This window comes from Poecile atricapillus, chromosome W (assembly GCF_030490865.1).
Source record: "Poecile atricapillus isolate bPoeAtr1 chromosome W, bPoeAtr1.hap1, whole genome shotgun sequence".
NCBI classification, from domain to species: Eukaryota; Metazoa; Chordata; class Aves; order Passeriformes; family Paridae; genus Poecile; species Poecile atricapillus.
This window is the reverse complement of record NC_081288.1, coordinates 8,668,303-8,684,898: the sequence shown is the minus strand read 5'-3', so window position 1 is coordinate 8,684,898 and position 16,596 is coordinate 8,668,303. Positions and strand designations below refer to the sequence as shown.

At 39.0% G+C, this 16,596-nt stretch overlaps 1 protein-coding gene across 4 annotated transcripts in view; it reads right to left on the bottom strand.

The window, feature by feature from the left end:
• The window catches only part of LOC131592053 (semaphorin-3D), a 134,991-nt gene that overhangs the window by 28,641 nt on the left and 89,754 nt on the right, over nucleotides 1–16,596 (bottom strand). For all 4 annotated transcript variants that reach the window (XM_058863308.1, XM_058863307.1, XM_058863309.1 and 1 more), the window contains exons 9-11: nucleotides 7,014–7,128; nucleotides 6,502–6,571; nucleotides 5,026–5,170 (exon numbers count right to left, since the gene is read on the bottom strand). In XM_058863308.1, coding sequence (XP_058719291.1) covers nucleotides 5,026–5,170; nucleotides 6,502–6,571; nucleotides 7,014–7,128 — 330 coding nt within the window. The remainder of the gene's footprint in view (nucleotides 1–5,025; nucleotides 5,171–6,501; nucleotides 6,572–7,013; nucleotides 7,129–16,596) is intronic.

The following is a 16,596-nucleotide window of genomic DNA, read 5'->3' as shown; positions in this document are numbered from 1 at the left end:
TAGAGGAACTACCTTCATCCTCTCACTTCTGCATTAGACGGGGACCTCAAACAGAGCCAACACACTGAAGGTGAAACGTGAGTTCCTGAGAGGCCTAAGTACCATGTGGCCTCTTTTCTGTAGACTGATCAGAGCTGCACAATCCACTTTGTATTTGTCTGCAATGTCTACAAAAACCCTTAATGCTCTCTACAAGATGAATGAGTTGTACCAGGAGGATTGATCTCTCAGTGGGGAGACTTTCATTGTAACCTTGAAGCTACTCATTGAGTCTGGAAGAGGGCTGGGGTGAGGGGAATAAATCAGGTTTGTAGGAGAAAAACAAATGGTGCCAATTTTAAATGGAATCAAACTCACTCCTCCCCTGCAACAAAAAGCACAAATGAGACAAACAAAAATTTTAAGTCCCCTATTATTTTTTTAATGGTTGTATCCCATTGCTTGTGCAAGATTTGTTCTTGGGTTTTTCTTGAGCACTTTGTATTGCTTTTCCATTTAACACACCTGTGCTGTTGATGGCAAAAGCTGAGAAAATTGAGCATTAATCTGAGGCTAACTGAGCTGAGATCAGATGGATGAGTGAACTTGACTCTGCAGGTGGCACTTTGCGCTTCTCTGCCGACCTTTGCCATGAGGAAAGGTGACAAGGTTTGCAGCACTGCGAAAGGATGTTATGAGCTGGAAAGTGATTCATGTTGGGGAAAACAGGTTGGTTAGTAACAGGAGGTGTAGGAGGCTTTCTGAGGAAAATAAAACCATAAAGTGAAACATTTCACTTAATTAAGCTGTCCCATTTTACAGTAGGGAGATCAAAGGAGAGAGGAACTGGAGAAGCAAAGAATGCAGTCTGTCCCATAAAAGATAGGTGAAAGGGGAACATAAGTCTAAAAATAACAAGGGAAACCTGTACCACCCTAAATGTTTTATGAACAAACTTATTAAAGCAGCAAAATGAACCAGAAGGGAGGACAAGGGAGGCTTTTTGGCAGCCAGTACTTCTCTGTGGCACAGCCAAGTCCCAATGGGACCAACACCACAATCTTGATCAGCCTGCACACTGGAATACCAGAAGAAATAAAGGAAGTGGCTTCACTGAAGAAAGGGAGAGAAAGCCTTTCTTCAGAGAAAGAAGAAAGAACTTCTCTCTTTTTCTGAGAGAGAAAAAGATGAAGGAGGATGAAGCTGAGTCAGAGGAGGTTTAGGTTGGACACTAGAAAAAGTTTTCTTCACCCAGAGGTTGGTTGGGCACCGAAACAGGCTCCCCAGAGAAGTGGTCACAGCACCAGCCTGACAGAGCTAAAGAAGCATTTGGACAATGTTCTTATGTACATGGTGTGATGCTTGGGTGTCCTGCATGGGGCCAGTAGCTGGACTCCATGATCCAGATGGGTCTCTTTCAACTCAGTTGATTCTATGATTCTAAGATTCCAAGATTACAGGAGACTCTGAGGGGTTGTGTAAGGGAACTCATTTAATAAAAAGAATTCAAGAGCCCAGGATTGTATTCAGATCTAGGGTAGAAAGAGGTGAGACATTAAGCTCTTCGCATGGACAAGAGTGATGTGCTGGGCTGCTTCTTGCGGCTAAGTGACTCAGACTGCCAGATTCTTACTTTGCTCATTCAGATGTTTATTTTGATCTTTTGACAAATCAGATCAGTAAGATATCTAGGCCCATCAAAAACATTTGCTGTTGCCTTGGCTAGCATTTAATAGTCCTACACTCTGCAGTAGATCAGACTGAGTGTTAATCTGCATCTTTAAACACTGACATTCCTCTAAAAATCTGACCTTAACAACATTTATTCACCACCAATGAAATGAGTATGACTCCTGTGTATGTACCCCATCAGAATTTCCAAACAGGCACTAAGAGTTGCTATGATACTGCAATTGTAAATAAACTAGAAAAATTTTCTTCTAATTCACTGAAAATCTTGTTCAAATGCAGTGTGTGATTTCTGGGAGGGTATTATGAAAACTCTGCTTCAGAATGCAGAACACACTATAAAGGAAGTTCTCCATGGTTTCTTTATTAATGGATAATTTCCTGAGTGAAACCCTAAGAGACTGGAAGAAAACTGGATTTGTTATCTGGGGACAGCTGCAGATATGCAAGTCCAATTTTTTAACAGCTAAAGCAGATAGAGCAAAAGCTCCCTTGGTTTTCAACTGGCTCTTTGTGTTGGGGATGTCTGCTTCCTGCTTTCTTTTCTGTCTCTTTTTATTTTCAGCTTCAAAATGGAAATAGATTTGAATCCTTACCTCTGTTTAATTCCCGTTGTTTCCACTTGCTCTTTAATACCATGGAGGGAAGTTAAAGAGCTGTATGTTCTGCAGTGACAGTGCTGTGGAGTGTGCCACAGCTCCCCCATCACCATGTTCAGGGGTGTTTTGATGACGGCAGAGGGCAGCCACAGCTGAGGGACATGAGCAAAGAGGGGCTGCTGTTGCCTGTTCCCCACTCAGCATTGTGAATGCATGATATCATGGTCATGTTGGGAGTTTATCTCACACACAAATTGCCACAGGAAGCATTTTGTCAAAATTTCAAAATCAAAGTAGTCACAGCCTCTATAGTGAGCAGCTTTATTTACTTAGGAGATAAAGGCAGCTGAGCAGAAAGTTAAATTAGGGTATGCAGTCTCCTGCTTCTGTATAAATGCTGAAAGGAAGTCAATGCATTTCTCAAAGCCAACCACCAAAAGAAATAAAAGCATTTCCTAGAATAGACATTTTTAGACTTTTCCAGTAACTTAAAATACAGGAAATATAGAATCTGAGCAGTGTTAGCTATGCCAACTGTAGGCAACACTTAGGAGGAGCTTAAATTTCAAAAATATTGTAGTAACTTAAAAATGGGTAGATTACTGTCTTTGGCTTTGTTCTGAGCATTCCTGAACCACCTCACAGCAGGCAAAAAATGATGAAATTAATCTTTAAGGAAGAGCATTTCAGCATTCACACTGCAGTGCTCTTCAAAGTTCATGCTGCTTCTTTTCCTTGCCTTTTAGCACCTTGCTGCTTTTCCAGATCCCACCCTAAATCCGTTCATAGCCAAGTTTGGCATAGTGCATCACAAGCCAAGAGCATGGCATAAATCTACTTATTTGGACACCCTACATCAAACAATGGACCCTGAAGTATTTTGCAGTCCAGCTCACTAAGAGAACAAATAAAAAGCAATGCAGCAATACCTTTACCTGATCAACTTAGCAAGTGATAAATACCTTTCTTCTGACAGCTTTCCTCAGTAAATCCACTTCCCTTCTCAGTCCTTGGTCACACAAACTCCTACAGAAATCCACTGACTATCAAGGTTTGGAGGACTTTTAAGATACTATTTTCGTTCTCACAGCTGTTTTCAGGTGCTTAAAGAAAGCAACTGGAGAGCTAAGGGTTGGCTTACGGAAAATATTTATCTTTAAACTTTCCAACTTTTACAAAATTAGCAACCATGGATATTCAAATCAGTGATAAAGATCAGCACTGACATGCTTCATTCAGCATGGCATGTTTCCTTCCTTGTGAATCCTAGCTCAACCATGTGATGGCTAATACACTCAAAAATGCAATGAGCTTATGACCCGTCTATCTGTGCAAAGTGTTCATCCTTATGGGGCACTCTGAGTTTTTCAAGAGAGTTATTTTAATCTCTTTAGATGCCATGGGACCAGCTATTGTTCTTGCTGGCACCATTTTTGTAGCTAAAATTAAATTCATCTGATCTTCTTAACCAGCCGTGGAAGTTTCACACACACACACAGAAAACTAATCTTTTTGGGGGCATTATGTATTTTGCATGACAGAGAGATGCATAAGCTGGCAATGCCTAAATTGTCCAAATAAGTAGAGATTTGCTCCATCAGGGCAGATCCTGGGCAGACCAAATCAGTCTCTGAGCTGTCCTGGTCTTTGGAGAGAGAGCTGCTCTGAGGGTCATCCTCAGATAAGAGAATGGAATCAGCACCTGCTGAGCCTTGGGACCACCACGTGTAACAAACAGAATCAGCCTGGACCATGCAGTTCAGTCCAGTGGAAGGCTGAAGAAGAAAACACAGAGACCTAAGGAGATGTGTGAAAAGATGAACTAAACTACCTAGATAATGTGGCTTGAGGCAAAGGTTACACCAGTGCTGAGGTCAGAGAAGTAGTGCAGAAATGGCCAGATGGCTTCTAGGCCACATCCAACATTGACAGCTCATGGCTGGCTGCCTAATACTTGTTCATTGAATACCTGACCAAGAGAATGAAGAACTATTCCAGATAAAATTGTTGCTCTTCTACATTTTACAGAGTTGCTTGAAGTTGTGATGATGTTTTTAAAGCTGATGTGGTTTTTGAAATTACCATTTTTTCCTCATCTGTAATGTCAGCCTGATTTTCCAAATTTAATACTGTGGCAGAAGTGGGAGAAGAAAACTTTAATGAGTTTTTCAAAGTTTTCTTCCTTGTTTTGGTCTGTTACAGCTGAAGTCTAAGAGACTAGGGTTGAAAGTATTTCCAGGTACCAAATTTCTCTTTTCTTCCTGTTACTTACTTTTTATCACATAAAATGTCCATCAATTGCCTCCTTATTTTACTTCAAAACACAACACATGCACAAATACACACAACAGAATCAGTGACAGTATCTCAATTATTATAACAGACAGAAGATAATAGAAATACAAATAAAAAAAACTTCATGATAACACTATATAAAGAAATGCGTTTGGTTTTTTATGAAACATTGTAGCGTTAGAGGTGATCCCAACAGACAGAAATACAGCTGTACAGTGGGAGACCACAATATGAGAGACAATCAGGAAATAGTCTGGACACAATGTTATCTCAGAGACATGGAAAAATGTATATTTATATACCTACAGGGTAGGTAGAATTCTGAGCTGTCAACAGAAGGGGAAGAGTCGAGGGGATAATTTGAAACATCCTGAGCAAAATATAAATTACCAGCCCGGGGAGGGGTGTGAAGCATGATTGCTTCTGAGTAAGAATAGAGGTGAGTAATGAAGGAGACACTTACTGTGCCCGGCCTGGGGTAGGGGATGCGGCCCTCGTACTGCACCCAGCGGTGATCCGCGCTCTCCTTGTGGGCGTAGGGGCCGTTGAACACGGCCCTGATCTCGGCCATGCTGTACACACACACCGCAGAGCCCTTGAACACGGAGCTGCAAGGGAAGATCACCCATGTGCACGCTGCAAACAGCCCCTGCTGCCCCAATGAACCACTGACAGAGCCTGGTGGGCTTGGGATCACCCCCATACCTGGCGGCTGATGTGCTGCTAAACATCATTGTACACAGGACTGCTAATTACAGATATTTAGTGTCACTAAAAGCTTTAAACTTTGCTGGGTTGAAACCTGGTTTCTCCTTTGGGACTACTTGATGGAGTGTCATTTTTCCTAGTGGCTGACAGTTTCCAGCTATCATTTACTAACTCTTTTGATTAGAATTTTACCAAAGTGAAGCACATTCATTTACATTGTGTTCACATCACATATATTAGTGATGTAGGTGAGGACCCTGAGAATTACAAGCTGCATTGGAAAGACAAAAAAACAAGATATAAAAATAAACACTTACTTAATTTTCATGCATTTTCCCTTTTTTAATGTATTTGTCTAAAAAAACCTAAAACATTCCGTTTTCAAAGAACACCATGCCAGGTTGCTAAGTAGCATGTACTTTAGTTGTTTCACAAACCATTTCATTTATTGTGCAATATTTACTTAAATTTAAGTCTTTTCTGTGGTTATATATTCTAGAGAGCTATTGTGGTAACTGCTTCTGAATTAAGGAGTGTCTTGGCAATTCCTCATTGTACTCATACTGGTCAGCATTTGGCTAGTCATTATTTACACTTAATTCAAAGGTTTTGCAGACCAGAATTATTAATTTTCCTTCTAAAAATTACTCAGAATTCTATAATATACAATAATATATACAATTCTATAGAGAACACCTCAATATTGATGTGAAAGATCACAAATTAATTAGTGCATCCCCCTGAGATAAAGTTGGGTTATCCTTTCATAAACTCTGGATTATAAAATCACTTAACTATCAGTTTAGAGAGTACTTTTGATACTAAGAAATAGCAGATGACAAAGTGCTGCTTACAGAAATGAGGCTTCACAACAATAATTTGCCTAAAATAGCAACTACTGGTTGCTCAATAAATATGATAGAAATTTACAAATTCAACTGGATGAGGTTGAAATAATTTAGTTTGCTTTTGATTGTTACATTACTTTTTACAATCACTCTCAAAAGTTAGCCACACAAAGGTTTAGGGACATAATTTATTATTTCCAGTTCTAAAATATATTGTCCTCAGTGACTACAGCCCTGACATTGGACACCTCATTCCAGCAGTTCCTAATTGCACTCAGGAATCAGGATCTAGTCTAGAATACCTGAGTATATACAAAAGTATAAAAGTCCTGAGTAAGATCTTCATCATTTGTATCCAGGGGAAACATGGTCCCAACACATACCTTGTTGTAGTGAAGACTCCATACACAAGTGGGTTCCTCTCATCTCTTGTAGAAAGTAAAAATATATCTTCTGCAATGAGAAAAATATATTTGGGGATTTTTTTTTAAGTTAAACATCCATTGACAATTTCTGCATTTACTATTTATAATGTGGAAATTTGCAAAAATATAGTAAAAGGTTTTATTTTGGTTGGAATTTTAATTTCTGCCACGTGAATTTGTAATGATACTCTGAAATGTGTTCATTTGCAGATAGTCTGGGTTTTATACTGAATCAGATTTTTACTTTCCAGCTTTTGGAGGGAAAGGGAAAAAAACCACTGTCATTCTGATCAGATCAACGTTAGTTACAATCAGGGACTCCTGATCAAAGTCAGAGGTATTCCTAGCATTGTTTGGAAGAGGAGTAAAATCAAAACAAGACATAGTGCTTCTATAATCCAAAGGTAAAAAATCCAGCAAAAGCTCTATTACTAAGGTCAAAATAGGCCATTAAAGATAAATCAACTTACGCAGCTCATCGAAATGTGTGTCTGCCCCTTCAGGACCAGGTATGGAACACACAAGTCTGGCTTTCAGAAAAGTTGTCCACTTGTTTATTAAGCTTCTTTGGCCTCCCATATCATTCTAACAAAAATAAAATGAAATTCTTGAATACTTAAAAAGTAATGGCTTTAACACATGACAGCACACTATGGACTGTGCATCTTCTGTCTACTTCCACAGTTTCCTCTAATCACAACAACATAAAAATCTTTATTTTTTTTTTTTTTTCCTAACAGAGTGTAGGAGAGCCTTTTTCTGAGAAGTTTCTGTAGTTTCTTATCAGCTCAGAGAGTGGGAAATTAAAATTTCCTAATTTTACCCACAACTGATTGCAAAGGTCCTTCACCAACTTTTTAACTGGAATGTCTATATCACATGATTTCTTGCTCCCTGTGAGGCTAATTTTTACAATCAGTTGTCCTTCAAAGTTCTTTACAAACCAAATAATAGAACAGAATATTTTGGATAGATTTTGCAAAAACAAGGAAATCTATATTCTTCAGCAGCTTACAATGTAAATACTGCACTGTTTTCTTTGTGTACACAGTACAGAGAAAAATGCATTCCAGGCAAAACCAGTCATATTGTTCTAATAATCATTGTTACAGAAATATCAATCTGTCCTCCAACAACAGGTATTTTTTAAATTTATTTTACTAAGCATTACCAAAACATAAGCACACTTGCCCAAATTTCCTTTAGTCACTGGAGAAAGGAAAAATCTATAAAGGGTCACTTGAAATTTGAACTACCTTTCTGAAGGGTAAGTGACCTTCTACTGACCTGGATCAGCAGAGGTGTATAGATGCATTGTAGAAGATGTAAATTTTAAAAAGTCAAACCAGGAGTCTGCTTATGTACCTCTTCCACAGACTACATGAAGGACCCTGCTGGTTCCAAACAGCAGAACTATTTAGGTTCTGCAAAACTCTTTGGGCCCCAGAACTCCTCATCCTAAAAATGGTAAGGGCAATAATATACCAGCAGGAACCAAGAATTGAAACACTTAGAAGAAATCTTATCACCAGCAGTAGCCTCCCAGCTGTAGGTTCTAAATGGTCCCATGGTCCCAGGGGGTGCCTACTTCTCTCAGTTATAAACTCTGAAGCTTAGGGTATCTGTGTTCTAAGTTTAAGGACCACAAATTTAGCCATAAATATTCAGCCCCTTCAGATTCATTAGGAGAAATAACTTTTTTGTTAATTCACTTTGCAATCTGAAGGCACAGAACCAGCCACAGTAGGAAACACGGTGGTGGGAATTACATGTCATCACCACAGATTGTATTTGGCCCTTCAGGGATGTATCATTCATACTACAGGCATTCAGAAAGATGGCTTTAAGTGCTGAAATCACTTCACAAGGAGTAACACTTCTTTGGTAATGCACTCTAAATCCTTTCCCTTTTCATGTACCTGCTACTTTCAAATAGATTAGCTCAGTTGGAAATGATTCCTGTTAATATATGGCCTTTGGAACTCCTGCTCTTACAAGAATTGCTGCCTCCTCTCTTGATTTCCTGAGGTTCTGCCAAGCCTGAAGCTTTACATCTACCCAACAGATTTATTACAAAGGTGTCAAAATTAGCAGCCTGAAGCCAACAGCTAAAAAAACCTCTGCATGTGTGTGTTCTGTTCAAAGGCAGAGCAAACAGACTTTGTGGTGCAGTTGAAACAAAACAACTACAAAGATGCAAGAAAGAATCTTAAAAAAGCAAGGACTGTTAAGCTTTTCCTTCCCCTGGCAATTCAGATTAGCTAAGCAAATCTCACATTGCAGGGCTTCCACTTTGATTTCTGGTGGATGCAGTGCAGCATCACAGCAGATGAGATGCCTCTAATTACCTGACTAAAATCAGAAAACAGGAAGAAAGCGTGGAGCAAATGATGGGGCTGGAATAGAAGAAGGACTCTTGTCTAGTTCCTACTCTAGTCACTGCAGCATTCAGCTTTTGCAAGAGATGGGAAGATATGTACTTTTTTTTACCAACCTTAAGTTGTGTTCCACCACAGCATTTTCACAAATTCTTATTTTAAATGTATCAGTAGTTCCACTGAGTTGCTAGAGAGCAGTATGAACAAAACACTGTGCTCAAATGAAGCAATCTTAGCAAGCGCTGTGTGCATTAAAGTATAAAATATATGGAATTAACATGTATCCATATTTCCTTGCTCTCAAGCCAGGACATGATGTTAACCATGTAACTTGAATTTAAGAGACATTAGAACAGACATTCACTAGGTGTGTTTTACATATCCAAAAGCTGCCAAAGTAACGCTGTACAATTATTAATGGAGCAAAGGGGATTCATTGACCAGTCAGCATTCCAAGAGCTACCAAGTCCTCCTGAAGCCAGAGAGTGACAAATTTATGGTGCAGAGAGACTGAAAAGACCTTTCACTGATTTACAGTTGCTCTTGTAATATGCTAACATATCCTTCAACATGCTTCTTTCGACTGCCATAGCTGAGTGAAATAAAAAGCACATTTTACTTAGAAGATATTTTTGTTTGTGGTTGTGAGGCTTTTAGGGGATTTTTTTGATTAGTACCCATATAGTACTCTTCAATTCTATGTGTCATCTCAGATTAATACAGTATCTTTCCTTTCCTACAACATGCCCAGGATTCATTTGGATTGACTGAGAATGTGCAGGAACTGACAAAGGCCATGATGATTTTATCTACATACAGAATTAGTTCAGACTAAGGAGGTTCAGAAACTATGAATAGTATAGGTATGTCTTTGCTCCTTAAGTCTCAAGCAGTATTTATCTTATTAAGCTCTGTAAATTTCTATTTTTTTAAGAAAGGGCACCCCTTCCTTCCTCATCCTATTTTTGGTGCATATTAACTTAGTCTTTGACTCATCTTGAGGCTTCAGGTGCTGGAGAATGTGCAGTTGCTCTCCTTTCCTTCAGACCATGTTGATGTATACTCACTCACTTTGCATCATATCTGCCCAGTCTGGCAGAGATTCCTGGGACCCTCACCATTCCTGATTACTGTCCTCTGAGAGCCTGCACAAAGGAAATACTGACCCAAGTTATTTTTGAGACTGGGCTGCTACAGAAAGAAGACAAGTCTCTTTTGCCAAATAGATTATTTAATAGTAGCGGTCTGGAATGAATCACTGATGTGCTCAGATGCTGTGAGCTGGCTGTGGAGCAGAACATAAATACAGCAGGATGTACAGGCTGGGTAGCCAGTGGATTAGAAGAAATGCATGGAAGAGTCAAAACCACCAAAGCAAAGTCCAGTTAGTGCACAGGTGGACAGAAGTAAGGATTAAACACAAAGCCATAGACTACTAAGGAGCCTATTCAGCTGATTTATACCAAGCAAAGGTTTGCCTCAAGCCTGTTTAAGTAATTAACTAGATATACTGAAATGATTTTTGACAAGAGATATGGTCTGAATACAAAGAACTCTAAATATTTCAGGGAGACTGGACAAGAAGACAGGATAAATTTAAGTGCTGAGAGAAGAAGGCAGCATGATCAAGCCTTTCATTCCAAAAATATGGCTAATCTTGTAACAGCCAACCAGCCTCAAGGATCTGAAATCTTATCTCCCAAAATATCACATCTAAGCACACTGGATTAGTTGTGTTTACTATAAACTCTGTTACTGGACAGAAGAAGGCACTTAGGACTGCATATTTCATTTTGAATATAAATAAAGCTTTAATTAGCACTTACTGCTTTGTAATCTCACAAGCTATAACAAATACCAACACTTCTGCCTGAAATACCTTCTTTTTAACAGAAAGAAGTGCCTGTAAAATCTTGGTTATTTGTGCTTGCCTGAGTTAGAAATGTAGATAATTGCCAACTAGAAGTGGGGCTGTTTGATCTGTTACCTGTTGAGGAAATATTACCCCAAAATACCACAAAAAATTCTAACTACAAATTACTTAGATAAATGGGGAAGTAGTCCAATATGACTTTAATAAATCAGGCAGACTCTTATTTACAGAAACCCTAAATTTGTTCCTTTTCAATGAGCTGGTTGCAAAAAACAATTTGCTGGAGCGAGAAATCAGGTTTCTACCAAATTATATTGAGAATTCAAATATCAGATGTCGCACTTCCATCAGCATAGGTCATTTCAGGAAGACTGCTGTTTAAATGGCAGAGTGTAAATTTTGTGAAGTAATTTAAGGTCAAATCATGCACCTCTCTTGGGAGTCTTCCATGGTAATTTCAGTTTTTTGATCTGCAATTTATATGCAGTTAAGCAAAACAACAGGATTTTCAAACCACCTAGCTAAAGATAAGCTCACATGAAAATAAAAGCCATCAGAAAAGATACTGCTTTATGATCAAGACATTTAAAAATCAACTTATATTAAAGACTTTCTGTCATATTTATTTTCTATTCTGTTGTATCTTATATACTATATAAATGTAGCTTCATTAAAATGAACAAATGTTAGTCTTGGAATCCAGTAGGCAGGAAAACAGATGGCAAGGAAACTAAAGAACATCTGCATCTTTGGGGATTTAAATCACTTATTTGCTTGTAAGTAACAGTGACAAATTGAACATTAGAACAAAAAGTGCAGTTATCTGAAAAATCAGTCTACATCAAAGATGTCAAACACTGTGATTCATAAAACTTTAAAGACAGTAATTATCCTGAACAGCCTCTAAAAGGGGGGGAAAAAAAGGAAGAAAAAAGAAAAAAGACAATGAGTGGAATTTCTAGAAGCAGGTTATTAATTACAGCCAGTGGCAAGATGTGCAAAAGGACTATCCAAAGAGAATTCCTGGCCTGAATAAAAGGAAATGTTGGAGAACAGAGAGGAAAAGTGCTGAAACTGCAAAAGGCCCTGGAGCCTTTCTCTTATTGAAGCTTAGCTATGTGGCAAAGCTACCAGAAACAAATGGCATCCCCTGAAGCAAAGACTTATATTATGGAGGAAAAAAACCTCCAACCCTGTAGCTGACTTTATAAATGGAGAAACAGCCAACAGTGTCCTTTCAACTTCTGTCTTTGGGTTCACAGTTCTTTCTATAATTATTTTATTTTACTTTATGTATTCTGCCCCCATTCAACTCTGTTAGGTGTCAACCTAACAGAAAAAAGTTAAATTTGTGCAAAATTTCTTGCCCAAATCATACTCACGTAGATGAAACTAATTTCCCCTGATTTCAGTCTATGTGTGAAAACATCAAGCTACATGTGAAGCGTGACTTGAGAGAGAATAAAAGCACACTTGCAATACAAGCAAGAGAAAGAAGGCACAGGAGACTTCAGAACTTCGACTGCTCTCCTATGGATACATCAAGTAAACTTGGGGAAGTTACTTCTCCTCTGTGTCTGCAGTTCCCATCTGTTCCTGCTCCTCAATCAGGCTTGTTTTTATTTCATTCAAAAAGTACTCACACTAAGCATGCATAATTGTTTGGTTCACTATGGAAAATGTTGATTTTTATTTTGGAAAGTATTTAAACATCACACCCAGAAGTTTCTACCAAATTATCTTTGGATGGGATCCACACTGGAAAATCTAACTACACATCAAAGAAAAATTCTGGACTGTTATAAACATACCATGAAAAAATCCCCCAAATCCAGAAACTAACAGGCTCAGGTAAAGACAACAAATAAAAGAATAAAATTAAGCACCATTTTCTTTACCTAGAGGCCATGCAGCAAACCTGCTCAGATTATCTCCAGCAGATGTGCCAGTATTAAGAATATTCCCTTAAACTCTCCAAAGGCTGCCACAAATTAAATGTACTCTACTACATCCACCATTAGGCTGTTCTAATTTCAGTGGGAATCTAAAGTTAGCAAAGTCTTATGGCTGAAGAAATAAAATATGTTATGGGATTCTCAGGAAAATCTACTTAAAATTTTGAGTATAAACTGTCCATGGTTTATTCCAGTATATCTGACTTGCTTTTACCTGTCTCTGATCTAAATTTTAATATTTACATAATTAAATGATAGACATACACAAGAAGGATATAAAAAGAGAACAGAACCTTCAGGTTATAAAAGGCATCATTCTTGATAATGAAGCTACAGGCAAGTCAAGTAATTAGATGCATCATGCAATTAATGTCAAACAGCAGATCAGAATTTATGTGATTTGAACAGATTGTCAGCACTGTGAAACTGAAGGAGTATGAGACCCAGCACTGGGATAAACTGGTTTCTTTATGAACAAATAAACTTGAATTTGCCATTCAGAATTTCACATTCTTAAATCAGAATGTCTTGAATTTCAGGTTCCAGGGACCCAGTAGGGCAGAGCTCCCTTTATAGTCAGTGGAAAATACACCCTTCAGAGAGTGATTTGGGTTGAAGATGGAAGGAGCCTTCCTCCAGAAACTAGTTATCTGCCTTTACTGAAGGAATGCCTGACAATTAGTTTCCTCACTTGGATATATACAAGTGCCTGAAGTCACTTGCATGAGATATTGTGACCACAGCATTGATAACCACAGGCTGAGAGCTGGGAAGGGCATGAGACCAAAGAACAAAGGCAGGTCATCATCTAAGAGAGTTCCTTAGTATCTGGAGTCCTGAAACATCTGCATTTACAACACTGTACTCAATAAACAATAGCAAAACTGCAAACCACTTTTTTTTATAGTAAATGTACTGACAGGGAAAAAAATCCCAGGAAGATAATTCAATCACGTGAGATAACTTCAACATCAGAAAGTCATGATTTGCTACTCTTACAGATATTTGAGCATCTGAGCCAAAGCACTCACAAGTCAGAAACTTTGGATTAGCCACAGGAACTTCACTCCAATTAACTCTAGAGGCTTCTACTTCATACTGACAGTGTCTTATGCAATGAGTCTCTCTAGAAACTAGGATGGCTTCCAAAGTTTGCTTCAGAGGTCGTGCAGCTGCATTTCCACAGTCCAGTTTTTAAAGGTCTATCTTGACACTGCAACTTCTTTCTCACTTTCCCTGAGGCTCAGTAAAATTCAGTCACACATCTTTACATATAAGCTACATATTTTTGCCTCATCTGTAAATCATGATTTCCCCCCCTCAAAACACCAATTATTGAAACACACCCACAAGGGACAGAAATTTACGAAACTTCCTACACTTATATAACCCTTGCCAATAAGGAAAGCTGGACCAAAAGACCTGACAAAGCCTGATGTTATATCTCTTAATCCATCACAGTTAGAAGCAGATACTCTATGGAACTGGCCTGTCTCCAACACATCAGCCCTAAAAAATGAAATCATCATAATGAGCATCTGCTTTTCTATACAATTTGAAAACTTTCAAATGGCACATAACGTGCAAATATCAAATTTGGAAGTCCAAGAGCAGCTGGCTGCCGAAAGACTCACAGATGCAAAGACACTCAGTGGGCAAATGAGGTCCGAAGTTGTTCTAGGGATGACTTCTTCAGAGGGTTCTTCATCATTAATATTGAGTAATCAAGAAAAAAAATATTTCCCATGGCTGGAGTTGTGGCTAGGCAATATTCTGGTGACAAAGGAGGTATGTAAGCATGTAACACAGGAAGTTAAATCTCGTCTGGAATGAGTTGCCTCCAGAACTGGAAGCAGGATAGCTGCACGAGCATGGCTCTGAGCCCAGACTAATTAGCCCTGCTGAGAACATGTGAACATGGCTATTTGGCTTCCGGGACCCGGCTGAACGGGAAAGCAGGACACTGCCAGGACAGCTCCAAGGGCTTCAGAGAGATCAATTATCTACACAATACCAAAATACCAATAATGATAATGGGCCAGTTCTCCCTAGTCACAGTAAAGGCATGGCTAGACTATATCCAGGACAAGAAAAACACCTCTTAACTTCTACATACAAGCAGCCCTGTGGCAAAGCCCACTGGGGACTCTGGACTTGGAGCTGCAGAGGAATAGCTCCCTCCTGCCATTCTGGGCATACAAATTGCTTTAAGCACCAGACAGGAGGCAAGGTCACAGCCTTGAACTCTGCTGATGTTCATGGCTTTGGAAATAAATTACATTACCCAGAGGTGGAATGCAGGGTGTGTCCAGGGCTCTTGACTAAAGAGCTCTTAAAATGATTACATTCCAGTGTGCTTAGAAAGTACAGTTTAACCAAGAGGGCTGTGCCTAATTGCAGTATTCTTTTCCCCAGGTACAGCTTGGTATATATAGGAGTAGAACGGTATTAAAAAAAACCCAAACAAAAAACAAAGAGCTCACTTGTTCCCACTAGAACAAAGGCTGCTTCTGGATACCAAACACTTTGGGAAATATGGGAAAACATCAGGGGCTGAAGTCTGATTTCTTGGCAGTTGAAGTCTCGGAAACCAGCGTCTAAGACTGCACACTTTAACTTTTGCAATACATCACCAAAACCATTAAAGAGAAGCTTGTAACACAGAAATGCAAACCGCTGTAATAATAAACAGGATTTTCATACTGCAGCAGAGAGACTACTGCTTTTGGCTAATTTCCACTTCATTCCAATAGGATGAGGTTGTAACCAAGAAAAGATGTGTTTCTATATAGATAACAAACAAACAAAAGCTCCAACAACTTTCCTCCCTCTTCAAAACCTTTTCTGTAACTCTGCTATGCTACATTTTTATTTCTCCCTTTATTTCAGTGGGGAAAATAGGAGGGAAAACTGGGTCTTTTCTAGGGCTATACTTGTACATATATGAGGTTGTCGATAAATAGAATTACAATTCTGCCATCATTTAGTGGTGAATATGTACAAAAATGTAGCTGACTTGCTACTGGACTGCTTAGAGCACAGTGTATGGATGCTGCAATTGTATTTTTTTTTCCAACTCTTCCTCAATATGTAATGACTGTGTCCTGTCTTTATCTGATGCAAAGTGGTTCAGCATTGTGGGCTTGAAGACAGTGTAGCTGTAAAAGCTCATGCCTGTGTTTCTAGAAATAGGAGTAAGTGGATCCATGCTCTTAAGTTAAGGTTTGTGTGATCATTTAATATACATATGTGTAACTGCATGCATTCTTAAAAAGAAATAAATTTTGATGGCTAATCTTCAACAGTAATTTTTATTTTTGGTTATGGCCTTACATGAAAAGAAAACCAAAAACCCCTAACAATGCAATTTATGTAAGTATGAATGCACCATAAGCAGTATCAAGTATCGCAGATAGGGCAAGGACACTTTTTCTGCCTTGCTCAAACCAAAAACAGGAAATGCCATTTGCCATGATAAATGACACAACTGGTTCTGAAAGTGCCTGTTGAAAGCACTTCCTCCCCAGTGCCAGTGATACCCTCAGTGACACAGAACAGATGATGTAAGCCCCAGTGAGGGCAGTGCAGGGGCTGCGCTCCTGCAGCTCAGGCTGCAGGGCACTGCGTGCGGATGGTCTGGTGAGCAGGACAAGTGACAGCTGTTGGACCCTGGGCAAAGAGCTGCCAGCAAGAGCACTGCAGTCTTCTGCGTCTGAAAGTAGCTGGGAAAAGGGAATGCTCTCCAGAGAAAATTTTCCCTAAGGGAGGGGATCACTGAGAGACCATATTGTTGAACCCTTGAAAACCAGCCAAAGAATAGGCTGCATTGACTAAGCTTCTTATTAAA